The following is a 27,894-nucleotide window of genomic DNA, read 5'->3' as shown; positions in this document are numbered from 1 at the left end:
AAAACCATATATGCACTTCTAATTTGTTATATTAGGGTAAATTTTTACAATGAACAGTTATTTTAATTGATTTATTTTCGGGATAAATTCGATGATAGCGATTTTATCGTTTAAATAATCGGTCGTTAATATTCTATTTAGTGATCATGTTAACATGCTCTTGATAATTATGCTTTTAAAGCTATTGTGTATATTTTGGTATAAATTGTTAATAATAAATAAAAAAATGCTTTCTCAGTTCTTAATCTTTCCAGACTTTCAATTAAGTATTAATGCTTTAGAATCGATATTGTATTTACAGATGTTTATTAAAAATCGATTTAAATGTCAAGAGACTGAAAATATTAAATTCCGATAATATAATCTAAATTATGAAATGAAATTATAACTTAGCATTTAAGATATTTCGACTATTTTTATCGATAACGAAAACTGACGTGGTCGCAGCATTCGATGAAAATATCAGATTATTCTTTTAAAGTATTGTTGCTTGCTAATATGTCAAATAAAATTTCGTTTGTGAAAATTACGTTTATGTTGTACTTCATTGGGAAAATTAATATACTCTAAAAGATCATATTAAATATGTAATCGATTTTATTGTGGTTTAAAAATGTAAAACTATCGATATCGATAAAAAATTTCGTCGAGTCTCGAACATGTACTTGTAAATTTCGCAGCCAAATGTAATATGTATGTATTAACTAAATAAATAATCGTGTACTATCCAATGTGTTTACGTTTGACAATAAATTTGTTTTATATCAATGCAGTTTCATTTTTTTATATGCGTTACGAGCTGCCGTCCGCTTACATTCCTCGCACCTGTGGGTAATACGGGAGTTTTTGTTAGTATTATTGGAATTAATACGAATGAAGGGCTGAACCGTCTTGTTAGTACACAAATTGATGGACGGAATTATTCTTGAGATTTCGTTTAATACCATCATTTAAAAAATATATATTCATCAGTCAATTAAAAATTTAAATCGTTTTCCCTATTAGCGCCGTTCATCCCTATTTAGCACGGTAGACGGTTCACGTTTTTAGCTATAGGTAAGCAGAGATAATTAAGCATAAGTGGATCTGAAGAATAAGAATCAACCTTACGTTGATTGTCGAGCGAGCCAGAATTCCTTGGTGGGGTCTGTGTACGTCCTCAGCTGCCTGCCGTCCCACGTGACCGAGTCTATGCGCCATTCCGGGGACACATATGGGACTTGGAACTTTGGAATCGAAATCTATAAAGTATAATTTAATCAGAACTTTTCTTCATGTAATCAATTCAATACTAAAATATACCTAACATATTTTTTTTTTTTTTGTTTAGATATATTGTTTTATAAGAATTTTGCACTGCTATGGTCTTGCGTTTATATGGTGCTAAGCCAAAGTGTATCTTTTCTTGTAGTGGCGGTGCAGTGGTTTTACTAAACGCGGCCAATCCGCAGGGCGCAATAGTCGAGTGCCCAATGGCCGTTTCCAACAAACGAACCCAACCGCTTTTTTCGATCTATCTCAAAAAATTGACCAATCAGAACATTTTTTTTTTGACATGCTTAAAGATGACTTATTTTGATTGGTTCATTCTTGAAATCGGATTGAAGATTGAGTTTGAGATCTTTAATTGAAAACGGCTGTAAACTAACAAAAATAAAATAATAATATTTGTTTTGATTGGACACTTTTCAATGGAAAAAGTGCTTCGGATTACTTTCCGAAAACGACGATAAATTAGTCCCAGTGATGTCAAATTGCAATATTCCCAGGCTTCCTAGCAATTTAAACCCACACGCACGACTATTATCCCCAGTGGGGTAGGTAGAGGTGCAACTAGTGCATCCATTTTTCGCCATGTGTCTTCCGTCTCATGATGGAAGGGGGCAAGCCTACCTAGCAATGTAATAGACCATAAATTCTGTTTTACCGGATCAGGCGGTGCTGGTATTTTCGGTCGGGGTGCGTCCAGCCCTCCAGAGTGGAGCTCAACACCTTGACGCATTGATCTCTTCGCTGTAGTATCGTAAACCTCGTTGAGAAGCATGTTGCGAACTCTGGAATATCCATGTTTCACTTAAATATTATACTGCTTTGGCACGTATTAATTGCTATTAAAAAAATGCACGTCGAATTGATAACCTCATACTTTTTTCGAAGTCGATTAATAATTTCGCTAGGTGTCAGGACTGAAAGAGGGCGCATTCAAACATTTTTTTGTTAATTTCAGCTTCAAATCGCGGGTCCGCCGCGTGAAATAAATATACTCTTTCTGGTTCTCATGTGTATGTATGTTGCGATATAAGAACTTCCCTATGTGATCCATGAATTACTCTACTTGTATAAGCAAAAAAACGTTTGGTACGAAGGGGAATAGTCCCATGTAATAACTAAAGGGAACGTAAGAATAGAAAGGAATCATCAACAACTTTGCTTCGACAAATAAAACAATACATAGCGACCTTAGGCACTCAAAGGAAAACGATGGCTATTAGCTTTGTTTAGCTCTTGAAAAAGTCTTTGTTTTACGCGCTCTGTGCAGAGCCCTCGTGAATATGAACTAGTGCATTAAAATTCAACATAGCTTAATATTAGGAGACCTTGTAATTTATATAACTGTATTTTATAAACAGGGGAAAAGAAAATATAATACCTCAGATAAATAGATAGAGTGAAAAAAAGTTTTACTGTGACAATAACTTGTAGTCTCCGTGGTTCAGGGGCAAAATAATATCAGAAAACATAGGTTCAACACGACTAGCTTCAACATTTTTCATGAACCGCTCTGTCTCTATCGGGTTGTGGGTTTGAAAGTACCTATCACGTAGATATATTTTATTTACCGTATGAGCCGCGAATGATTATTATGATTCTAAAGATAATTGTTTGGTTTCAATTTCGGATTTTTTTTACACTACGCGCCACAGCGGTACATACTTACATAATTTCTTAATTTTAAAATCGTGCTAAAAATCTATAACTTAGATTTTTTTATTGCCCACTACCTAACCAGCTAAGGTCCAAAACCATACTGCCAAGTCATAAAAGCAATTTATTGTTAAATAATTTTATATATTAAAATAGGTATGTACTGCTAACCCGTCGTCGTCTATATCGTCTAAGCTGATGGCAGGCGTCATAACTAGCCGTGGCCGCGTCTTTCGAACTTGATCTTTCTCCAAATCTGGAAGACACTCCTAAAAGTTTTAAGAGAACATTTAACTAATTGCACACTTTACCTAAAGTTGGCTATGTTATTTAATCATCAATACTAATTTTTAAAATAAAAGTGGTTTGCTAAAAGACAGCACTATTACCAGAAATCACGTACTATTTTTTTTATACAATAATTTTAAGACATTGGTTTACATTGGTAACGAGGCTTTTTTATTATAATATAATAATAGCCCTGTATTATATACTGTTTCACTGTTGGGCATGGGCCTCCTCAGCTATTAAGAGGAATTAGGCCTTAGTCCACCTCACAGGCCTAGTGCGGATTCACACACCCTCGAAATTCCTATGGAGAACTTTTTAGGTATGCAGGTTTCACAGTTGTCTGACAGTTCAGAAAGAATACATACATATTTTTTTAAATCAGTCAGAGCTGTGTGCATTTGGGTTTTGAACCTGCGGACATTCGTCTAGGCAGTCTGTTCCACAACTAACAAGGCTATCGCCGCTTTTTACAAAACAAGACTTTTTACGTTACATAAAACTTACATATTTCTCCTGGATATGGTGGGGGTTTGTACGTACTATCTCTTTAGGCTTCAGATACAAATCAATTGGCACAGACGGCTTCTTCCAATTCGTGAACGTATGAATATATTTCAGAGGTGGGGGCCGTATTCCCACGCACACCGGCTTTGACTTATATTTAGTCCTGATAATAGGTTTTATTTCGCCATCCTTTAAATCCGTTCTATTCGTTGTTTCATAGTTAAAAAGCATAGGTTCAAATCGCTCTTTTTGGTGAGGCATCGTAACAAAATAAATAATATCTAAAATAAGTGCACTCAAAAATAAATTACATAGAAAATTAAATCACATAAGCGTGTGTTTTGACAAGTCTAAATGACAAATGAAATAAGGGTACATTGGGAGTTTTTGATTTATTTTTCATAAGAGGTGTTAGTGAAGAGGATAGAAGTTTAAGTCTATTCTATTGTACACTAACTTAACAGCCTTATGCTATTCTTACGACTTGGACCCAAAATCAATTCAGTGGAATTATTTGGCCTACGTTCAGCGGTGGACGACGAGAGGCTGTTTGAATTGAATTGAATAATTATAAATATATAATAAATAATATGTGTACAGTAGGCATTTGCAGTCACAATGTAAGATAATTGTAAGTAGGTCGCACATTTTGCAATGCCAGGATTAAAAAAAACACACACAATTAAAAGTATAATTATATTTCTAAAATTTAAAAATATTCTAAATAAAACTAGATTTACAAACGTAATCAATATAAACTTATAAAATAAATTTTAATGTAACAAGTTAGGAAAGTAACTTCTGTTGTGTATACTCAGTAGGTGCCTATGATGCTAACGGTTTCCCGGTTTCATTTGTCGACGCTTAGTTCTGTATGCTTTCATAGTAGCATACTCTCTGCATGCTCTGCATCTGATGGAAAAAGTATTTTAAAAGGCCTAGTACATCAGAATCAAAATATGTAATGTATTGCCTCTATCGTACCAAAACATTTTCTTGTATTATCATGATCTTTTTTTAAAGCTCGAAGATATATGATATTTATAACGATGACAATTACAGACAAAAGAATTAATGGCGGCCTTGAGCGAGGTGAGGCCCCGGACGAGAGCAACAAAAACAAGTTCAAGGTCCTGGGCGAAGCAAAAAAAAGCTCTCCGATTTTGACAGTTTCCAAAAAAAGGTTCTCAAGTCCTCGCGATGCCCCTCTCAGTAGCTCGGTTGGTCCCCTTGGGGCCGCCACTAATAAGAATATCCACTGTAAAAACCGTGCCATTTATAAAAATGTAGCAGGCAGGCTGGTTGAATGCTGTTCTTTTTTCAAATATCGTGACACATTTTCGTTTCACCAAGTTTCAAGTTCAAATCATAATGGTTCTAAAGAAGTTTGACTTCAAAAATATTACAAATAATATGCCACACTAACTGGGGTAATTGCTGATCCATCCAAAAATCTTTAGTCGGATTGCAATAGGCTCGAAGACGCTTTTTCTCCCACGTCACCGAGTCCATTCGCCATTCCGGCGATACGTAAGATGGATTTAATTTCGGGAACACAAACTGTCAATTAATTATTGAAAATAAATAAAAAATCAGCTACCAAACTCTTGACCTCTAGTAAAAAAAGTAGGTACTGTTAGAAATTTTCTTTGAAAAGCCTAAATTTTCAAACCGGTTCATTGAGATGGGAAATTTATAGTTTTTATTATTATTTAATATTTTCCAATTCTTCAATATGTCTTTCCGAAATATTCTACCAAATTGTTAATTCGTAACTGTACCCTTTACTTATAATTTAATCCAACAATGTTTCCACAATTATTACGCTACCGTAACGTCAAGTTCATGTTAATGTCTCACCGGATTGGCGGCAGCAGGCAGCCCCGGGAAGGGCGCCTGCACGCTATTGATCGGGAAATAAGCTGCAGTATCTTCCATGGATTTTGTCGCCGTCGCTTTGTAGATGTTTTTGAGGAGAATCTGACGAGCGCTAAGGAGGCAATCTTATTACAATTTAAAATATTCCATGGAGATGACAAAGGTTTTGGAAATTCTTTAAGGCTTGATACGTAACTCAATAAATGAATGGGGACTATCCTTAGCAAATTCTATGTCACTTTAATCAGGGGAATTATAAATATTAGGTAGGTATATTAAGTTAGGAGCAGAAAACACCAACTCCTCGTCTTCCATATCGTCGATGCTGACGGCCGGCGTCATCACGAGGCGAGGACGCGTCTTCCGAACTTGCGCTAAATTCAGATCAGGAGGACGTTCCTGAAAACATTATCTATCTAAAAACAGTATAAGAATAATGTGTATGAAGAAACTAAGTACACCACTCCGGTCCAGGCGACTAAATTCCTTCTAGTAAACAATATAGAGAATTTCCAGGCTTAAATTCGCAGTATATTTACACTTTGTCAATGACTTATTAATTGTACCTACAAATAATCATTGTAAGCCATAGAATATTTATTTTAATTATGAATCTAAAGAGATATTGTATAAGCACACACATAAGTCCGTTGTCCAAGTCGAGGATTGGTGCGCACAACGTCTTTAGGCGTAACAAACAGCTCCATCGGTAAGGTAGGAGCCTTCCACTCGTTCATTGTATGAAAATACTTTAAAGGCGGAGGACGTATCCTAATGCACTTAGATTTTCCTTGATAAACTGTTTCGATCTTTGGTTTTATTTCGCCGTGTCTGAAATCTCTTTTACCCGTTGTTTCTTGAAAGAAGAGCATCGGTAGCAAGCGTTCTTCGTCATCAGCCATATTAAAATATTCCAAATAACTATAAGTCACTATGAAATAAATTCGTTTCGTAAAATAAAATTCTCCGATTTATTTATTTGGTGACAGAAATGTGTGACAACCAAAAAGCACTAAATACGGAAGAGAGCAATATACAGTAGTGATTACATACTTTTTGAAGAAAGAGACAAAGAGTACCACCATAGGGAATTAAGGCAGTGGCAGCCGTAGGAGTGAGCAGAGGGATTGAACCAGGCCCGGGGCCTTGTTTTGTGCCTTGGAGAAACTTTTTTTAGCATTTTACCTACGAAATCATTACAGTCGGGGAGGCATCTTTTGGTTCCTACGTGCGCCCGCCGACACGTTGTAATTTTTTACTTTGTCCTAGGGTTTGGCTTTTGTTTTTTTTTTACTTTCCCCCGGGTCTCGTGCCAGTTAAGGTCGTAACCGAATGAAGGAATTTGTTAACAGACAGCGTCTACACAGTAATGTAGCGCAACTTTCTCGAGCATGTATCATTATAATAGCTAAACAAAAAACAAACAAACTAAAATAATTTTATTTCAAAAAATATAAACACTACATAACGTTAGCATTAAAATTATAATTACAACTAATGAACTTAGAAAATAAAGACGTATTAACTATATGTAAACTTATTAAAAAATAACACATTATTTCAAGTAGACACAGTTTGTAAGATAGCTAAGGCCTATTAGCCTTCATCTGTCGAAGCATTCTCCTGTGTTTGGTGATGGTCGCAAACTCATCACAAGCTCTGCATCTGTAATGAAAAAACAAAGTGAATTTTTAATGAATTATCAAACATTTTTGAAGTAAAAGTGAAATTTGAACGCTTGCTAGATACAATTTAAACAGAATTCGCACTTAAGCGTATGCATAATTATTACTTACTTAAAAGGTTCAAGACTGAGCCAGAAGTCTCTTGTAGGGTCGCAGTGGGCTCTCAACTGCTTATTGTCCCACGCTGCTGTCTCCATCCGCCACTCCGGCGACACATACGAAGGCTCCAGTTTAGGCAGAACGATCTGGAATTATCGTAGGTAAGCATAATAAACATTTTGAAACTTACCCCAGAATACCACAATACGACACAAACATCCGTTTCATTTGATCGTAATTAGCAAAGAAACCAACAACCGACTCACGGGTTGGTCTCTTGACCATTCATTCATCGCAATCAAACAAGGACGCTTATTTCGTTTTCCTTATTCCACATTATCATGTTGAGACATGATCTCTTAAAACTATATGAGCCGAATTATACGAAAGGCATCGAGCAAGTATTGGAACGAACCGTACCAGTGCCTATTCGTCTGTGCTTGGCAAGTATCTAAATCAGGGGTTACGTATTATAAAACAAGTCTAACCGTCTGCCTGCCTGAACGCGATAAACACAAAAACTACTAAATAGATTTCGATTTGGTTTGGAGATAGTTTGAAATCCTGGGAAGGACACAGGTTACTTTTTATACCTTGAAAATGTATAGCGGGACTTTTTTTCCTGGAATCACTCTCACGCAGCGGAGACGAGAGCAAAAGCTGGTTATGAAATTTTTGAGCTGCCGAAAACCTCACTTCAATTATCTACTAGAAATTTCACAAAATCTCACCGGATTAGCCCGAGCCGGTAAGCCAGGCAGAGGCGCTTCAATATTAACATGCGGAGTGAGGGCGTCTCTCATCGCTTTGGAGGTGTCCGTGGTGTACATGTCCACGCACAGGATACGTCTGGCGTTTGGATCATCGATGTCATCCATACTGACTGCAGGTGTCATTACTAAACGTGGGCGAGTTTTTTGAGCTTCTTCTCTGAGGAGGTCTGGAGGCTCCTCCTAAAAATTAAATTTTGGATCAATATAAAATCTTCGTATTGCTTATATTAATTGTTCACCGTATTGGACGTGTCATTTGAGCCATTAAATATCGAAACTCATGTTAAGTAAAACAAAGTAACTGTTCGTCAGTAAACAGCATTGCTTGCATCATGCTAGGTAACGGTAGCGACAGAAAACAGTGCAAAACTTGCTCATATTTACATATACTCACGCCTTTTATCCTCGAAGAGTTAGGCAGAGGTGCAGCGGGTGCACTCACTTTCCGCCGTGCGTATTGTTTCAGGTGATAGAAGGCGACCCTATTGCCATATCAGGACTCAATTCTAGACTCCAGGCTGATGTTGAGTAGAAAAACACAATATCACTTTGCCTGACCCGGGTGTCGAACCCTAGATTTCAGCAGTACAGCGTACCGATGCACACCGTAGGGTACCTACTAAATCCTAGATCTAAATAGTACAGCGTACCGTAATACAACTATGCCACCGAGGCAGTCAAATATGGCCTTTATTAATATATACTTACATATTTTTTCTGCACTAGCCACGGATTAGTATGAAGAATGGCTTTACGCCCGTGTAACAAGTAGAACGGTACCTCTTCCCTTAATTCCCTCAAGGTATGAACGTTTTTGGTGGGAGGAGCTCGGGGTCGCACTGACGCTGGTTTCTTTTGATAAACTGTTAACACGGGCGCCTTTATATCGTAGCTACGGTAATGAGTTTTGTACGTGGTCTCGTATGAGAAAAGCATTGTGTCTGCTTTAGTTTTTATGTCCGGCATTTTGTTTTTAAGAACCTAACCTATATTTATTCTTCTTTTGTATTATGGCTTTAACCTTTTATCAATGATATCACCGATGTCGAGTAATAATAACACGGATAATAGTAAAAGTAACCAAAAGTGACTAAATAATGAACGATACTTTCGGGCGCTGGTAAGTCAATTCTGTTGGATAAACATTTTCCATATATATTATAATTCTCTTTGATAAACATTTTCTGTCAATGTGATAGATATTTCTTGTAAAGAGGAATAAATTAAACAATATCCAACGTCCGATTGATAAGGTGACAAAACTATTTGGTAACACATATAGTGTAAGAGTTGATAGACATTTTGGAGGCGTTTGAGGCAATGTAAAACATTGTTAAAATCTTTTACTCGTTTTACCTAAATATGATAGTGTAGACCTGGCTGAAGGGTTACAGGTTAAGCGCCCTTAAATAAAAAAAAAAACTATTGTCTGCTACAGCTAATTTTATGCAATTATATTCTTGACCCATTTGTAATATTTAGATTTTAACATTTAGAGTAAAAAAATATGATCATCATCAGCAACATAAAGTCCACTGCTGAACATAGGCCCTCCTAAAAATTTCCAGTCGGACCTGTCGTAAGCGACCTGCATTCAGCAATGTGTATGTTACGTGGTCATATTCATGAAAGATTTCCTTAGCGAATTATTCGCTAATAGTCCAAATGAGGCATCAAAATCATAGTATTAGCGTTATGTTTTCTATAAAAACGAATATAATATTCTATAGACCAGTGCCGCCATAACAAATAAGGATTAAAGAAAAACCAAAAAAGTGATATAATTTAAATAATTTATTTAATTCACAAATAACTTACACCGAGTAAAATAAAACATTTGAAAATATACACATTTCACTACTTAAAACGACTGTTTCACAAAAATATTACTTTTTTCAATAATTTTCAATTCATTATCACATAATGGGTAAACGTTATGAGTACTAGTGGAATCTCTCACAAGAAATATTACACGAGAAATATGCTTACATTTATTTTTTCAAAAAGTTCCACCATACCTGTCATTACCAGACATGACAGTCGAGGAGCCAATCACACTCCAGTATTCCATATTTAAATATTGATGTTTCATTTAAACCGTTGAAAACCGTTACAATAACAATTCAAATATTTTTCATAATGCTTTTCAATACGATAGTGCCCCATAATTATTGAAATAATAAACGTAACCGTCAATAAACCTTCCCCCTTTATATTACAAGAAATATTTACAAATTTAATGCTGCTATTGTAACACGCGAGATCAAAAATGTATTAAAAAAATAATTAGGAAATTTATTTTACATAATAAACAATGTAATACTCAATACCTAAAAACATTTTTGCAAATTATTGAACACAATAATTTTCTGTACAATCGGAAGCTACGTCAATATAATAAAAGCAACAGTAACCACGTACGAAGGGATAAATATTTATACATCTTTATTTTCATAAACCTATTTTATAAACCCAGACTCTGTTTACTGTACGAGAAACAAAACAAGGGTTTGATAAGAAATGGACAAAGAATTAACAACAATAACATAAGTCAACAAATAAAAAATAAACCAGATTCAAAGGCGCAATAATATTTAATTAGATTTTATAAGTGTTTTGAAGGCGAAAATACATTAAAAAAATTGTGCTGATTACATATGGATTTCATTCGTGGATATATAGCGAACTTATTTTGACTACTAAACCTTTAAAAATAACCCAAATATAAAATAACATGTTGGAGGAACTATGGCACTAGGTCTTTTGGCTTTTGTCGTCTAGCCACTGCCAGTAACCTATGGCCACATAGTAATACCTGAAAAAGTGCTACATAGAATAAAAACAATATAGGAAGGATCTGACGTCAGCCAGGATCGTCAGAAAATTCAGAATCTTACTGAGCGGAAGATCTAAATCTGAAGCTATTAAAATAAGCTTGAGGAATGAATTCTGTAAATAACGCAAAAAATCTACGGATGACGTATTTAATATCATTTGGAAATGGCGCAAAGCGATTTATTTTAAGAGATTACATGACAATTGGTTTTTACGTTATTCCTATAAAGCGATTATTTTTATTCATAATTTGATTATTTATTTCAATAAAAATTCGTATTCAATGATGAAATTCAAAAATCTTAAGTACAAGCGTAATGTTAGGCTCAAAACTTCATACACTACAATGCATCATCAAAATACTTGGCACAGAATATTTGATTATTTCCTTACTTAATGTAACGCCTAATGCCGAACATTGAATCTCTTAAAATAATTCGCAATGCGATTTACCCCTAGAAAATAACTTTCCCAAGCAAGCAGTCAGTCTATGCTTTGCAAAGACTAATTATTTACAACAAATTCCATTAAATATATACATCTTTAGGACGTAAATTAATCACAAGGAGAAATTACAGTCTCAGTGTAAATTATTTTATCTAAATCGATATCTACTAAATAGATCGATTATGAATTGACAGCGCGTGGATATCATGACATAACATTATGACACTCGCGGCCATCTTGGATTCGGAAAAATACCTCTAAAAAAAGATCTGGATATTTTGAAAATTAGCTGAATATCTTTTTTATCTTTATATATTAGTAACACATATTCGTAAGGTCTTTTTATTTTATGTGTATTTGTTTACGCTATCTACCACAGTACAATAATTTTCGTTGTTATGTTGCTATTTGTACCAGAAAATAATTGCTTTAGGTACTTATTTCGCTGAATATTCCTCTTACAATTCAATACATCATTTTGATTCCATTAGAAGCGATCGATCTATAAAGACGAAGCGACGCGAAAAAATATTGCATGATTAAACTTATGACAGATAAATATTTGACATCAAAATTGGCGCCAACGTTTGACGTTAGCAACAAAATGGCGGCCTAACCTCAATTGAAATACAAATGCAATAACGCTACTAGGAGGCATTGCAGCACGAGGACGACAGCCGTTGGGATGAAATTACCTATTTTATTCCCGTAATTTAATTCACATTTTTGTCAATCCGGAATTTTTATTTCGGCCCATATGGGGCAGAAGGGGGAGGCCGGACCGCCCCAGGACCAGCCCCGGGGTATAGCTAGGTGGCTAAGCCCGGTCTTGATTGCGCCGGCGCGGCCGTTGAGTAGGCTTTTGTCGATATCCCCCGGACAAAGTATACTGCTGAGCCCCGATGCGGTGGCGTCCACTGTCGTGTTCAATTCTTCGTCCAGCAGCGATTCGTATGTTGTTAATGCTGTGGAGATATACATGTAATAAGTTTTTTTTATAATTATAATAATTAGATTCCAAGGTATTTTTCAGTGTAAAATATATAGATTTTCGCCAAAATAAATTCTATCCAAACACACATCACGCTCTAATGTATGAAGGAGTGGGCAGTTAGCCACCAGAGCACCCACTTTTCGCCACGTTTATCATGACCTATTATGTGATAGGGGGAGAGCCTATCACCATATCCAAGCTCCCAGGTAGAAAAACCCAATATAGTGGATAATAGGCAGTGGCCCAACCCGAGATTCGAACCCGGCACCTCAGAGCGGTAGTCTCCGCACACGCAATACAACTATCACCGAGCCAGTTCTGTCTGACACTTTTTTTTATGTCATAAAGCAATCGTGTGGCGAAACGTCACTGTGACAATGACAACACCGTTTGTACACGCGGCGCGCGATATCATACCTAATTGCATATCTATTTAATCCCATTCAGCTGGATATTGCAGCGATACTAAAGGCTGTTGCTATGGCGCGATAAAAGTAATATAAAAATAATACTCTATCGGACACAGTACACAGATTCAATATAATTTTCGTCTGTTTTTGTGTTTTGTTTCTGCAAAATATTACTTAGTTTTTTTTTTTTTATCAAATATTAAAAATCACTGGGATATTACTTATTTGAGCTGAGATAAAAATGCTATACTTAGATTACGTAATAAAAAATTATAAATAATAATATTGAAACGCAATAATTCGTTGTTGGCACAATAGTTACATTAAATTTTGAGCTCAAATAAAGATAGCATAAAGTTGGTACTCACATTGCACATTGTCCCTATGGAACATCTCGCCCACGAGCGCCACTTGCATGCCGACAGATTCTGCCAGCTCGGAGACGACCCTGAACCCCACCAGGTCCTCGTCAGCAAGTCGCTCGCGGCACATCGCGTTCACCACTATTATAGGCCGACCGCATAGCAGGAACGCTGCAACAATATATACATACATAATTAAATGAAGAATGGAAAAAACGGAGGTGTAGAAATGAAATAATTTATTTGAATCCGTAAACTGTTTAATAAATAAAAAATGTATAATTGTAAAATGTAGGTAGATATTATCGCTTTGACTTTTCGGACAACCAAGGGAGGGAGAAGGGAGAAAATTATAATATTAATTAAAAACCGCGGTAAAATCCGGAAAGTAGTTTTATAAACATTCGCGTAAACATAAGAAATCATTATGTTAGACATTATTTAGATTCAATCAAATTTGTACTCTATCACTTTGGAATACATTCCACCAGAGAACGACCAGGAAACTAGAGTTGGTTTTTTAAACCAGTTCGAAGGTACTAACTTTATAAGTAAAAAAAAATACATATAGTATTATATTTCTTTACTTGCAAAATAGAAAAAAGGAACCACAGTACCAACGAAAAATAAGTGATATTGAATCATGTAGGCTTGTCTTACTAAATTTACAGGGGGGGGGGGGGGGGGGAACGCAAAATTGGAATCGGGCATTAGTAAGGTATAAAGCAGATTCGGCAAGTGGCTCGACATGTTTGAGTTTAGTTAATGATTCAACATACAATATATCTATATAATATGTATCTTTGTTTGTGCAAAACAAAATACCTCGTAGAATCTAAATAATAGAGAATGCACTCTGAATACAATCACAATTAACGCGCGCCGCGGTCGAATGCCGACGAAGTATGCCACTTCCACAAACCACTTGGATTATCGAAATATTTCACGCCCATACATTGCGAATGTCTTTATTTACAACTAGCCAATGCTCGCGACGCACAGTGGTAAAAACGCGGAAAAAATACCATTTTTTTCAGATCAGATATTGCCATAGTTTATATCGTAAACCTAAAGTAGACAAGTTGGATAACTTAAGCCTAGAAGGATATTTAATTTAGTGTATTCTTTATAGGAAAATTAAGGGCCCAAACTTGCAAGACTGGATGCGACGTAATATTGAGTTAAAAAAGACGTTTGTTTGAAGTGTCACACTGCTTATACAAGTTATACTTTAGTTTTATTTTTTATTTTATTTAAGGAAGCATATATTAAGGTATTTAAAAACGATAAAATAATTATTATTTGTACATTAATTTATGTATGGCTTGTATTCAAACAACATAACCTTTATTTCGCCATTTTTTGTTGTTTCATTGGCTGTAACTTTTTTGCGTCAACGAGCGTTAAAATAAAACATATCACAAATAATACCCTAATGATGTAGGTTAACTATCAGATAGGTTTCAGCTGCAATAATTTGCAAACTTTTGAAAAATGACCATTTGACTTGGGAGTTTCTTTGTTCTCGGAAAAACAAAAAACAAGGACAAACACTTTAATTACGGTAATTAACACGAAAATAACAGATTTTGACTATAAAATTCATAAATTATCATTTTCCTCTTTATTTACTAATACCCATTTGACAAAGTAATACAGTATTCGATAGTTATGGCAAGTTTTAGCAAATGTTTAAGTTGAGTTACTTAACATTGTATTGTCTAGTAACCGGGAAGTGCATAAGTGTATTAAAAGTAACTATCCAAATCTTTCAGAAAATATACTAAACTATAGCTAAATATACTATACTATATACTATAATATACTATAGCAAATACATAACAAATCAAGTAAAATATTTTTGCCTAATTTCACGAAAAGGTGGCATGCCGCATCAAGAATAAAGCAATATTTTTATTTGGCAAAAACAAAGAGTGGCTAAATAATACATTTTAAATTAATGTGATTCCTCCAGAACCCAATGCTATAGAAAGTGGCACAGGACCTTCAAAACGATATGGAGGTGATCATGTAGAAAAACCCAACTTTCTAAACTATACGTGAGTTTGTACATTTGGTATTATATGCCCGATACGGTTCACAAAGTTCTTGTTCATGGTAGTAAAATAACTTTCGCGGCTGGTCTATCTATAGTTATTTTAATAGAAGAAGCTCAAAGAGCATGCAACAAGGATTATCGACGTTATAGGTTATAGCTTCAAAATTGTGACCACATAAAAAAATGTCCTTAAATGATGAAGTTAAAGCGTTAGTTACTGAAAATAATTATTAAAAAGTAGTTGTGAATAATAGTAAGATATAATTAATAATTATAAAAATTGTCTAATTTCTATCATACAGAGTTGTAAGTAATAAGCCAAGTAATATTTGTTTCCTTTTTTATTTCATTATTTTTATGCTTTTTATATAAAGTTAATAACAACATTTTATTGTAAAAAGTGGCAAATTATTATGTATCTATATTTATTATAAATGCCCGTTGCATATGCATAGTTCCAGCATAAAATTTTTGAAATTTTTATTCATTTTTAACACTTTTATAAATTATACACTTATATTTCTTAATGTATGTTATATAATAATAAATATAATAAGTAAATCTAACCATAAAATACCGATTTCAATTCATATCTTCCTCAAAAATAGTTTTTTCCGCGGTCCCATACAAACTTTACCACTGTGCGACGTCGTGCGATATCGTCTTTTTCGAAATTTTAACTCTATAACATATACTATTTATATCTATTATCTATACAAGACTCTTGTATCCGTAAAGGACAAACCGATAAACCTTCTTTGGTACTACGTATATCAGGTTTATTAGATAGGTTCGTCCCTATCACGTCACAGGAAGGAACACATTGAAGAAAAGTGGGTACCCTAGTTGCACCTCTGCTATCCATTCTGCTAAAGGCGTGATATATGTTTAGTTAGGATAACACGAATATGCTTAAACCTACACCTATTTACGTAATTCTTAAGACGGAGCCGGATATCCGTTAAGTACCTTTTATTAATAGCCTCAAGGCTAATTAATGTCTAATACATTCGACATCCTATCATTAATTCAGCTCTTAACGTCCTTGTGCCCATAATCCAGGTCATTGAGCAGTATCTTTTTATGACAAACTGCAGTTTTGGGATTTTAAACAAGGAGTAGCTTGGGATTTCTTATATCAAACACTAGATGTCGCTCGTGTTACGCCTGCGTTAAGGGCCCTTCCTGCTTCCAAGGTACCTTAATTCCTGTGGCAATCCATAGCTCTATCTGTATGAAGACAGAATCATCTATTCAAAAAAAATACTTATATTCTACAGAAGCAAGTAAGGGTAAAAAGCCTATGTGTTAACCCAGGATATGAACCAAATCCTTTCAACTTTTTCTTAGCTTACTTCTAACAAACATCTAAACATAATTACATCCAAATATTTTCACACATCTTCACATTTATAATATTATTAAGATACAGTGGCGAAAGCTGACAATTAGCCAAATGGAACGCAACACAACATATAGGTACTGATATGTATAAATGCGGTCTGCATATAGTTTTGATGATAATTAGTTTCTACAGAAATTCTATATAAAGGAAAGCCGGCTGGGTTATATTGACCCTCCGCCACTGGTAAGATAAGAAATACAAAATTATGTGAATATTTATTACAAAACTAGCTGGCCCGACAGACGTTGTCCTGTCTTAACTATGAATTTGCAGCGCGCATTCTGTCAATCGCTGCAATTAACTTTTCTTAAATTTTCTAACGTTCCGCTCAACTTCCTTAATTTTTTCTTTCATAAGATCCTTCTCCTGACGATAACAAACACAACACAAAAAAAATTTGTGAAATCGGTCCAGCCGTTCACGCGTGATGGCGTGACCAAGGGAAGTAGGGATTCATTTTTATTTATTACAAAATTGTGATATGACGTAATTTGCTGGTATTTATTCTTTAAAAAACTACAAATTGTCATGGAGAATACAGATAAAAGACTTGCACGTGAGTATCTCGCGCACACTCATTCGAAAATCTTATTTACGAGGTCACATTCCGCGACTCTGGTTTCCACTTGTTCACACTCCACGCTGATTAACACACTCGAACAGTTAAAAACGAGCGTTTTCAATATCAGCCTATTTTTATTTTATTATTCAACTCGTCTTGAAAAAACGCGTAATAGCAGTAACTAAGCTTATAATATATCTATTTCAATAGACCTTGCATAATAAACAAATTTTCTTGTTAGAATATATAAAACGGATTAAAGCCGCTTTAGATTGTTGTTTGTTACGTATGCAGCAAAATTTTTGTGTAGTTTAAATAGGGTATTTTCCTATATTTTATTGTTTACATTAAGAATAATGTTTAGACAAACTATAGGTTACTATTTGCTGCTACATATAGAAATATGTATGTTACAGTAAATAGTACGAAAAAGGATTCCTGCTATGAAAATTTCATTAAAATCGGTTAAGAAATTTGCCAGTAATTCTTATTTCAAAAACTGCAATGCATGCAAGTAATGCAATGACCAAGGGAAATAGAAATTAATGCATCTATACATAAATATTTAAATCACGTAAATATCAAAAACACCTTATACCCTATTGGAATAAAACACCTCTACTTTACTCAGTCACTACCCAATATGTACTAGTAAACGTCAAAAAGTCGTAACAGGCCACAAACCCACTAACTCATGCGCGGACATAATTTGCGTTTATTATGCACAGCGTTTACCGATGCACGGTTTTGGTATCCCGACCAAAAGGTACAGAACGGTCTGCCCGTATTTAGTTACTACCGCTATTGTATACATCTATATATATACCTATACATCTTTACTAGAACGGTATTATTACGTGTTTTTATACTGACTTAGAGAGCAAAATGACGATATCAGTTAAGTTGTAAATGCAAATAAGTATAATCCCGGCATGGCTTAATACCAACGATCATTTTAAGCTACTCAAGTAATAACACAACAGATTGCTGGTAAATAAGTAAGTACTTAACACATAACGCTTATAGTCTGAAGGGGTTGGCATTGGTGCCACCAGAGCACTCACTATTCGCCATGTGCGTTGCGTGCCTCCCAAATGGCGAATCTATCACATTTGGTACAAATTTAAAACTCTTGGGCTGATACTGAGCAGAAAAACCCAATAACACTTTTCGATTCGGGATTCTAACCCGGGACCTCAGAGCAGTCACACCGCACACACAATACAACAACGCCACCGAGACAGTCCATACAGAGATTTTTATGGTAGCATGAAATCGAAATTCGACTATTGCCATACTATGCAGTTCTTTGTAATTTCAATTCAATAATCTAGGTGATGTTGCTAATATTTAAATGGCATTTATTAGCAGGTAGGAAAACTGCTCGTTAAATTCTATAAAAATACTAGCTTTTGCCCGCGGCTCCGCCCGCGTTATAAAGTTTTTCAGGCTAAAGATTTCCGTTATAAAAGTAGTAGTTTCCTGGGAGCCTATGTTCTTCCCAGGGTCTCAAACTGTCTCCATACCAAATTTCATCTTAATACGTTGGGTAGTTTTTTTACGGGGGACTTTGTTTTATAATATATTTTTTAGAACTTTTTAAGAGGAACAATCCCGTCATACATCATTGTTGCAAAACTTCAACCGTTTACGCAGCGCACGCAACGGACACTCTCAAAATTAATAAATTGTCCCCGTTTTTGCAACATGTTTCATTACTGCTCCGCTCCTATTGGTCATAGCGTGATGATATATAACTAAAAGCACTCCACAAACAAAGGGCTATCCAACGCAAAAATATTTTTTCAATTTGGACCGGTAGTTCCTGAGATTAGCTTTTACTGCTCCGCTCCTATTGGGTATAGCGTGATGATATATAGCCTATAGCACTTCACGAACAAAGGGCTATCCAATACAAAATGATTTTTTTAGTTCGAACCGGTAGTTCCTGAGATTAGCCATTACTGCTCTGCTCCTATTGGGTATAGCGTGATGATATATAGCCTGTAGCACTCCACGAACAAAAGGCTATCCAACGCAAAAAGAATTTTTCATTTTGGACCGGTAGTTCCTGAGATTAGCCATTACTGCTCCGCTCCTATTGGGTATAGCGTGATGATATATAGCCTATAGCACTCCACGAACAAAGGGCTATCCAACGCAAAAGAATTTTTCAGTTCGGACCGATAGTTCCTGAGATTAGGCATTACTGCTCCGCTCCTATTGGGTATAGCGTGATGATATATAGCCTATAGCACTCCACGAACATAGGGCTATCCAACGCAAAAAAAAATTTTCAGTTTGGACCAGTAGTTCCTGAGATTAGCGCGTTCAAACAAACAAACAAACTCTTCAGCTTTATATAATAGTATAGATTATGTAGTCGCTTTTTAGCTTCATATAACTTACGGCCTGTAGAGGCGAAATTCACCAACAGTTTACCCACAAATTAAATATTGAAACTGGCGGATCGATTGATTGACGATGAATTTTTTAGAACAGAACCAACGTGAAACGGAATAATTGAAACGCATTACGTGGAAGGGTAATGCGTTGCAGAACTAGTTTTTTATTCCGATATACTGAAATATTTTACACTGCAGCCGACACCGTATGGTAAGGATGGTGCTTCTTAATATAAAATCCACACTGGCTGAGGCAATTCTTAGTATTATTTGGGGAGTTTGCAAAGCCATTAGGAAGCATATAGTATATATTATAGGCAATTCGTCTCTGTTGCTATCTCGTCAAATTCAACATATAAAACCGGTAACGTATCAGTTTTATAATGATATTCCCATTACGCTGATGCGGTAAACGATTTAATTTGTTTCAACTGTCAGCAATTAATTAACCGTAGAAACCCTACAGCGACGCGGTGTGCACACTCGTGTGGTTTCAACGTCTCGCCTCTCCGTGATGCATGCGACGAGTTCGGATCGTTGGATCGCGACATGGTATTCAAATTCATTGTAGTTTTGGCGCATACGTTAAACATGAAAGTGAGCAGTCATGTGCTTATGTATAATAAACATAATTGTGAGAAAATTCGAATATTCTATAACAAAGACTAAAATATAAATCATGTTATCCAGCCATAATCCATTTAAATTAGCAACATTATTCAGATAATACAAATAGAGTCACGTGCCCATTAGGCGTTAGTTGAGGCGCAACACGTGAGGCTTAACGTATTTAAAATCTGTTTTAGTGCATGAAATTTTCATATATTACAGCTAGTATGGACGGGCCACTATACGAGACTACCCCGCCTTCTCACTCACGCATTTACTAAATGTAATATTAAATCATTAGTGGCATATTTAAGATTGAACAGTTTACAGATCACAAAGCAGCAGCATAATTCAAATCCAGGAGTCTGTGGGAATAAAGGTACATAAAAACACAAGCTGTATTTAACTTGTAATAAAATTAATCAAATCATCAATTTTTTCTACGAGTTTTGGAGGTCTATGAACCTGCACTAGTCTAGCGTGGTGGACTAAGACCTAACCATCTCAGTAGTAGAGGAGACGTATCACATTGAGATATACGGGGGTAATACTATTATATAAACAATTTGAAAGTGTGTCATATAACGCGTAATAGCAACCCAGTGGATGTACAAACACATTATGCAAAACTAATATCCATCACTCAACGATTCGACACGGAATTTTACCTGGCGAGTTGAAATCTACGTGACGGTCGTACAATGCCAAGCGGTTTTTGGCTACTTTCGTCAATTCCAAAACGGCACGTGGCAAACGTTGGCCACACAACTTGGCTATTACTCTCTTCAACATCGCCTTGAAAACAAATGTGATATGATAAAAATCTTTATAAAATGTATCAGATACGGTTTTTATTGTAGAGGTGTGGTCTGTGATAAAGGTCACACGTAAACGAAAAAAAATATTTTGTATTTAAACGTAAAGAAATTTGATAATAAAATGAATAATTTTTAAACGAAAAGCAATTAGAAACCAAGAGATCCTTCATAGTCAGCTTAATTTGCATACCAGAAGAACAACTGTAGAATTTTTTATTAAAAATAAATATTTTTTGGATTTAGAACAACTATTTTCTCTCAGTCTTATAACTAACATACAACATCCATATTAAATGACAATCCACATGAACTCTTTAAATAGTGTAAAGCAGGAAATAGGAAGAAAATTATCGCTCCAGAGGCCAAGATTGAAAGGTCGCTGAGTCATGGTAGACAGCAAAATAAAATTTAAATATCACACGTAGAGTTACAGATCTGCCAATTTTGTTTACAGCATGCATGAGTTCTCTGATCCGGAATTGTAATATGACTTTCATTGTAAGCGGCGATAGCGTAGCTGGCTGTGGAACGGACTGCCGAGACGAATGTCCGCGAGTTCAAAAACGCACACATCTCGGACTTTTGTTAAATTATGTGTGCATTCTTTGTGAATTATCGCTTGCTTTAATGTTGAAGGAAAACAGCTTGGAGAAACCTGCGTACTTGAAATTCTCTACAGGACTTTTGAGGGTGTGTGAAGTATACCAATACGCACTAGGCCAGCGTGGTGGACTAAGGCCCAATAATCAGTAGTAGAGGTGGCCCGTGCCCAGCAGTGGAACAGTATATAATACAGGGCTGATAATCTAGAATGTGGCACAGCAAACACGACACCAACATCCATGTCGTCAGATTACGCTCATTATGATTAGTCGAGAGTCCACCGCGTGATTCACATGATAGTCTCTCGACCAATCACGATCGAACAACACGGACGATCGTGTCATATTTTATGTCATTCTAAGGAGGCTGAAAAATTTTAATGTTATATTTTGTTCGGTCAACGATAGATTTTTAGGATGATGATGTTAATCGACATTCCGGCATAATTTCTGCAATCATCAAAAGGTAAGGACTTTCCTTGGTTCCATGGTCGACATTTTAGTCAATTGAGTCGAAAAGTGAAATCCTTGAAGGGCTCTCCTTAGTCGACATTTTAGTAAAATGGGTGAAAAAGTAGTTCTGACCCTTATTTCAACCATTCCTTTCCTTAACTCAATAGTATATGTATTCTTTCATAATTATCAGTTTTCATAACAACAGACACATTGGTTTTGTCGATCTAAAATTCCCCTCAAACGTGGTACAATAGCTATTAATAAAATTAACGCAACAACAGCGAAATCAAAGGCGAACGGGTGAAGTAATCAATTCACACAATGATACACGAATTGAGCCAATTATGCTAATTCGCGCCGATGTGGAATCGTTCATTGTTCATTCCACCGCCGCCGGTCAACGGGGGTTAGTTGGTTGAAAATTGTATGTCAACTTATTGGCACGGGTGACTGGAATATTTGGATGGACTGCTGCTAACGTCGATTTATGAAAAATAAAACAGGCAGGTCGCTTAATAAAGGATAGTGTGTCACGGAGGTGTACAGATATGACCATTTTTTATTACAAAAGACCTATGTAGTATTTCCAGGATTTATAGTATTTCCTTTATACCATTTTGAGGGTTTCCAAGAAAGCCTCTTCACTTAATGAGTATATTGAAAGTTAATATCGCATAAACAATTGCTCTTATATTGTTGACGTCATTGCGCTTTAATTATTTTTTATAAAATTAAACTCGAAAAGAAACCAGAGCATTCAATTTAATTCCGGTTTTGCAATTTTCACAATTTCACTCAAGTTAATGGCGTATTCCATTGCCTTCATTAGTTGAAAATGTTTGCAAAAAGGACGCCCGGGGGCTATCCATTAATTACGCCAAGCGTGGTTTATTTCGAAGACGTTGCTGTGTCACTTGACAGATGATACGTATAAATTGCTGCACCCTTATGTACATTTAATTAATCTAGCTAATTAAAATGAATATTGAATAGGCAATGATACTCTGAAACATTTGAAGTATTTTATGTGCCATGAATATGATTCTTTAAGGTATTTTGATCACTCGTTTTGAATCTCAGGGCCGTATCAATAAATCAATCTCTACTTTGAGTATCATCTCAAGTAGACAATTAATGTAGTTAAGCTTGTTCTCAGCTGACTCAACGCTGTTTTATAAATAAAACTCAGCTGTCAAAATCCGTCACATACTGTGACATAAGATACCATTTGAGCTGATGTTAATATGGTTTATTATATCGCGACTATCTTAAGATTCTAACCTTAATTTGACAATATCCCAGCTTATATCGTACAACAGGGGCCGTGACCAAGGTGCCTTTCTAGTATTGTACCTTTGGCCTCTGTATTTGAGCTATCGGTGTGTCAAAATTCACCAAAATCAATTAAGCAGTTTCTGCGTTAACTTTCGCATTAATAAAAGTTGGAGATCGGATTGACTAAACTATTACTGATTACATTAATACACATTTGACACTAACTTCGCACTATGGTGCTATTTTTGGACTTTAATCTCGATTCTCGGAGTTTCCAAGATATTTTTGCATCTCCGTTTGTTTTGTTTACACTATCTCTTGATTCAGATAAAAAAGACAAGCGTACCTCAAAATGTGATAGCATTCTAACTCAGATAAACTAATCTATAATTATATGATTATTGTATACGATGCTACCTGTAAAGTAGCTTTCTATGAAAACATATAATTAAATGATGTCTAACCGTCGTTTTCAATAAACGATTCCAATTCTCAATCCATCATGAAAATTAACCAATCAGAACAAAGTGTTTTTGACATGCTTATTAATGACTTATTTTGACTGGTTGAAAGCCGGGTTCGGATCGAAGATTAAGATTGAGATCGTTCATTAAATACAGCCGTGAGTGCGAGTCGGACTGGTGCACCGAATACTTCTCAACTCAAGGATTTTTTTTATGACTCGTTGATAAATTATCTATAGGTAATAAAATACATTGTTAGGCGAAGGTATGAATAAAAGAGTTATCTGTCTTATCTTTTTTATATCCTACAATTTTACTTCTTAAATGTAGAATAATAAAGCGATATTTTTGAGAATATTTGGATGTCTCTCAGAAGTAAATGCAAATACTGTTTAAATCCAAATAGATTTTTACATTTGGTATGCAAATAGAATTTCTTTTAATGGAAATTTTATTACAAGACAAATTGCTGGCCGACTAGTACCTGTGTTGATTTGTATTTGTTGAAAAATTAGATTAAAATTTTCATGTTAAAAGATTCATGGTTTCTTCAACTTTTTTTTTATTACCTTAGCGGGCAAACGGTACGATGGTAAGCCGCATCCGCCGCCCATGGATTAAAGCAACGTCAGAGGCACAGCCAAGCCGTTGCCTAGGGGGAGGTGAGTATTCTTTTCAAGTTTCGTTTAAAGAAGGTCAAGTCATAGCTCGGGGAACACCGATGCAAACAGTTCATTCCAAAATTCAAAATTTCAGGACTATTGTAATATTTTACTGAAAAAACCATAGAATTATTTGATATATATAATTCAATGGTGCAAAAAATATAACATAGAACTTTGTAATAGTGAGCCAGCGAAACGTATCACGCGGGAGTAAGCAAATAATGTATAGTATTTATAACGTACTAAATAGCGAGCCGCATCGGCGTCACACATACATTAGTTATTACTTATAATTACCTTTGAACTTTGTTCGCGTAATAATTATCAACGTGTGGTTATAATCACGACAGTCTTGCACAAAGAGCATGCGGAGACACACCTTGTTAGGGTTATAGTCATCGTGAAAATTGAGAATTATACGACTTCGGCGTCAGTGTGTAGAGTATATAGGTAATTAAATCACTTATCTAATTAACATGTCACTGAGGAGGTGAATACGCATTTTTATTATAACAATGTATGAAATAAATTAAATATTATAGATTCGCATATATAATGGCAATTTATAATTATGAAAAAAGGTTTTGTTGGAGTGTGTGCGGAGTGGACCCCATATTTTAAGGTTAAATGTGAATACAATTTTAAAGCCGGTGCCTACAGGGTCTTGTAGGTCAGTTCACTTGCTGGCGCCGACTTCGAAAAATTCATGCTCTAACCGGACGGAGTGCCACGTTTCTAGAGTAACAGTCAGTTACTGTCAATTATGTAAAAAATATGTTTGCGCAGCCCTTGCGGCTTTACTATGGCACGTTTGGCGTCGTGGCAAAACATGGCTTTGACTTTCATTTATTTCCATTTCATGTAGATTATGCAAAAAATGGACTATAACCCATTAAAGGTAAACACGCGTAGTTTGACACGCATAACCGCGTCACGTGCGTTGAACTCACGTGCCGAACTGTAATCAACGTTACAATGCTGCTATATCGCTTTATTAGGTCTCTGGACAACGTGAATGGCTGTTGCAAAAAATAAACATTGTATGTTGCAGAATTGGATAGGTTTGTGTTGTGAATTTTGCTGTAGAACTGAGTAAGTCGTGGCTGATAATAGGAAACAGTTATGTATACATTAATTTAGTATTTATAAAAATGATTACATATGGATTTATTAATGCATTCTTATGTTTACGCGAATGGAAGAGATTGAAATTGATTTGATGTCATCGCGGTTTTTTATATTATAACTTTGCAGCCTTCACGAGGGAAACTGTTCATGAGCAATTATCGTGGATATCATCAAGCAAGCAGTTCGCTCGTATTTTCATTCAATTGTAAAAAGATTAGATATAAATGTCTGATTTTTACACGTTAATCATTTTTCAGCCAAGAAAATAATACGAAGCGGCCGACGGACGTCAATTCGCGTCCTATTATTGTCAATCAAAAGGAATGCGACAGAATTCATGGCGCCAGCTATTTTTATTGATCGCAACTGGTGCATACACTGTTAGGTCTTAAGTCGCACAACTCTGTCTTGCAAAACTGAACATAACACAATTACATTAGTGTTTAGTTGCTTAATTACCATTTATTTGGAAGCACAGACAACGTGACTTTTAAAATTGGTGTTATTTTTGACATTTACAAGTAGTGGAACAGTCGCTACGGCTTCACTTAACGTTTTGTAAAGCCTATGTCTAACTACGAACCCCGATATTCCAAATCATGGATTATGTGTATCATTAACATTGTTTTCGATCGGGCCATCAAAACGAGTAGTTATGAGGGGCAAATTATGCGTATTGGGTGCCAGCCAGAGTCGAGTAAGCCTCGATGCACGCCAACAACACTTAGATGTTAACGATATTTCGCATCCAAATTGTCTATTTTCGAGATAAACACTGGTTACATTAAAAATACTATAAAGTACGTTTGTTACGAGGACATGCGGTTATTTATTGCCTTACTAGGTGTCACTCGCCGACTCGTCCGCGGTAGAGATCTTTTTATGAAAGTCTTATTATGTATTTTTCCGGGATATAAAAAAGTGTATATAGTCTCGATGTTTATCTAAAACAAGGATGGTGAATCAATGTCTCGCGTGCAAGTAGCATCCGAGGAGATAATTGAAGAACGCTAGTAACAATTGAGAATAAATGCAAAAATAACCAGAGAAAATGCGTTATTAAGCTCCCCTAAATAGCTAAGACCGGCCCTAGGTGGCACTTTACAGGCAAATTGTGATGATTTTTTCATAAATAATGGCACATTAAAAGATTCGCCATTTTTTATCTAGGACACCAGTGGCGAATCTAGGAATTCGTTTGGTTCATTAACTAATTATTACCTTGCATATAGGCATGTAAGGATAAGACAGGAAGGCTACAAAACGATTAACATCTAATTATAACAATTCCATATATTCCTGTGAGCAGCGGTACCTATCCCTTCGGCCGGTGTCCCACATGCCCAAACAAATGGCTTATTAATGCGCGCTACGTAGCTTCACGTAACGCAATTACCGCTGCGCTATCATATTTCCGTTTGTGTTACTGATGGCTCGGATTCATAACTAATCAACGTTCGATTCTGGGTAAGGAAGTTACTTGTTAGAAACGGGTTCGAGCAACTTTTTTAGTGCAACTAACCCTGTCCCATATGATCCTAAGACATTGAAGCATATTCTAAGACACAAACGTCCATATAAACTATTTGTTCAAAATCTGGAGTTACAACTAAAGTTCGCTGCAGCGCTAAAACGTCCAACATTGGTTAAGTAATTTTTTAAAACATACACCGCTAAAGCGTTTTAAATAGCTGTCAATTTTGACACCATACTAAAGTCAGTTTGAATGGATTGCAGTTAAATTCAGTTGAACACAGTGAGTCTTCGGAAGGCCACATCTAGTACGTAGTACATATATATCATGTCCTAAGAAGGCTACCGCGGGTTTTGGTTGGTATGTCGATGTATGGGGTTAGGGACTCGATCCAATGCTCGCTCATATGATGCTATAATCAAGAGTGTCGACATTGAACCGTGAGAATGTAACCAACATAACCGATACACTCACCCCCGGAGTGATGGTAGTGATGACTCGTATTTGCCTCGCGAAAAATCAAAAGAGAAGTTACGTATAACTATACGTAGAAAAAATTCACCCGTTGTTATAGTTTTTTCTGACTACGGTTATGGACCGATGCAGTATCATTTTCTCAGAAGTTAAAGTAGTTATACATTGGTGTTAAGTATGGAACGTTCAGGCGGTCAAAAATTGTAAAATATAGTTAGATATTATAACAGATTTTTCGGACTACCAACACCACAGCACCCCTCTCCCTCCTTTAAGGCTACAGTCTTCGAAACGT

At 35.7% G+C, this 27,894-nt stretch overlaps 4 protein-coding genes across 5 annotated transcripts in view; all 4 read right to left on the bottom strand.

Moving 5' to 3' along the window:
• Positions 1 to 579: 579 nt before the first annotated feature.
• Positions 580 to 4,074, bottom strand: LOC115453129. Of its 2 annotated transcripts, none has more exons than XM_030181774.2 (5): positions 3,721 to 4,074; positions 3,097 to 3,194; positions 1,928 to 2,054; positions 1,111 to 1,241; positions 580 to 825 (listed from the first exon to the last, which is right to left on the bottom strand). In XM_030181774.2, the coding sequence occupies exons 1-5, from the start codon at positions 3,979 to 3,981 to the stop codon at positions 765 to 767; spliced, it is 678 nt and encodes a 225-aa protein (XP_030037634.1). In that variant the 5' UTR covers positions 3,982 to 4,074; the 3' UTR covers positions 580 to 764. The 2 variants fall into 2 exon arrangements, with proteins under 2 accessions (XP_030037634.1, XP_037298006.1); XM_037442109.1 differs by having other exon boundaries at positions 3,097 to 3,181; positions 3,721 to 3,808.
• Positions 4,075 to 4,456: 382 nt separating this feature from the next.
• Positions 4,457 to 6,643, bottom strand: LOC115453131. The gene is made up of 5 exons (XM_030181777.2): positions 6,240 to 6,643; positions 5,900 to 5,997; positions 5,581 to 5,710; positions 5,147 to 5,280; positions 4,457 to 4,632 (listed from the first exon to the last, which is right to left on the bottom strand). Exons 1-5 carry the CDS (start codon positions 6,498 to 6,500, stop codon positions 4,554 to 4,556), a joined length of 702 nt encoding a protein of 233 aa, XP_030037637.1. The 5' UTR covers positions 6,501 to 6,643; the 3' UTR covers positions 4,457 to 4,553.
• Positions 6,644 to 7,036: 393 nt separating this feature from the next.
• LOC115453130 lies at positions 7,037 to 9,631 on the bottom strand. Its single transcript, XM_030181776.2, has 4 exons — positions 8,864 to 9,631; positions 8,114 to 8,335; positions 7,395 to 7,528; positions 7,037 to 7,263 (listed from the first exon to the last, which is right to left on the bottom strand). The coding sequence occupies exons 1-4, from the start codon at positions 9,119 to 9,121 to the stop codon at positions 7,185 to 7,187; spliced, it is 693 nt and encodes a 230-aa protein (XP_030037636.1). The 5' UTR covers positions 9,122 to 9,631; the 3' UTR covers positions 7,037 to 7,184.
• Positions 9,632 to 9,931: 300 nt separating this feature from the next.
• Positions 9,932 to 27,894, bottom strand: part of LOC115453128 (endonuclease/exonuclease/phosphatase family domain-containing protein 1) — a 37,145-nt gene continuing 19,182 nt past the window's right edge. Inside the window, exons 5-6 of the mRNA XM_037441794.1 lie at positions 13,210 to 13,374; positions 9,932 to 12,402 (exon numbers count right to left, since the gene is read on the bottom strand). Of these exons, the coding sequence (XP_037297691.1) occupies positions 12,167 to 12,402; positions 13,210 to 13,374 (401 nt within the window). The 3' untranslated portion in view covers positions 9,932 to 12,166. The remainder of the gene's footprint in view (positions 12,403 to 13,209; positions 13,375 to 27,894) is intronic.

Source organism: Manduca sexta, chromosome 23 (assembly GCF_014839805.1).
Source record: "Manduca sexta isolate Smith_Timp_Sample1 chromosome 23, JHU_Msex_v1.0, whole genome shotgun sequence".
Taxonomy (NCBI): domain Eukaryota; kingdom Metazoa; phylum Arthropoda; class Insecta; order Lepidoptera; family Sphingidae; genus Manduca; species Manduca sexta.
The sequence above is the reverse complement of the archived record's forward strand: the minus strand, read 5'-3'. Positions and strand labels throughout refer to the sequence as shown.

What these genes read in the sequence shown, in the direction of transcription:
- LOC115453130 (XM_030181776.2), bottom strand. Translation starts at nt 9,121, where the DNA reads ATGCCGGACATAAAAACTAAAGCAGACACAATGCTTTTCTCATACGAG. An exon ending in GGCTAGTGCAGAAAAAATAT is followed by an intron (nt 8,336 to 8,863) that starts GTAAGTATATAT and finishes TTTAATTTTTAG; the next exon opens with GAGGAGCCTCCAGACCTCCT. An exon ending in TACCGGCTCGGGCTAATCCG is followed by an intron (nt 7,529 to 8,113) that starts GTGAGATTTTGT and finishes CGATAATTCCAG; the next exon opens with ATCGTTCTGCCTAAACTGGA.
- LOC115453129 (XM_030181774.2), bottom strand. Translation starts at nt 3,981, where the DNA reads ATGCCTCACCAAAAAGAGCGATTTGAACCTATGCTTTTTAACTATGAA. An exon ending in ACCATATCCAGGAGAAATAT is followed by an intron (nt 3,195 to 3,720) that starts GTAAGTTTTATG and finishes TAAAACTTTTAG; the next exon opens with GAGTGTCTTCCAGATTTGGA. An exon ending in TGGCTCGCTCGACAATCAAC is followed by an intron (nt 826 to 1,110) that starts GTAAGGTTGATT and finishes TATTACCCACAG; the next exon opens with GTGCGAGGAATGTAAGCGGA.
- LOC115453131 (XM_030181777.2), bottom strand. Translation starts at nt 6,500, where the DNA reads ATGGCTGATGACGAAGAACGCTTGCTACCGATGCTCTTCTTTCAAGAA. An exon ending in GACGATATGGAAGACGAGGA is followed by an intron (nt 5,711 to 5,899) that starts GTTGGTGTTTTC and finishes TTGCCTCCTTAG; the next exon opens with CGCTCGTCAGATTCTCCTCA. An exon ending in TGCCTGCTGCCGCCAATCCG is followed by an intron (nt 5,281 to 5,580) that starts GTGAGACATTAA and finishes ATTAATTGACAG; the next exon opens with TTTGTGTTCCCGAAATTAAA.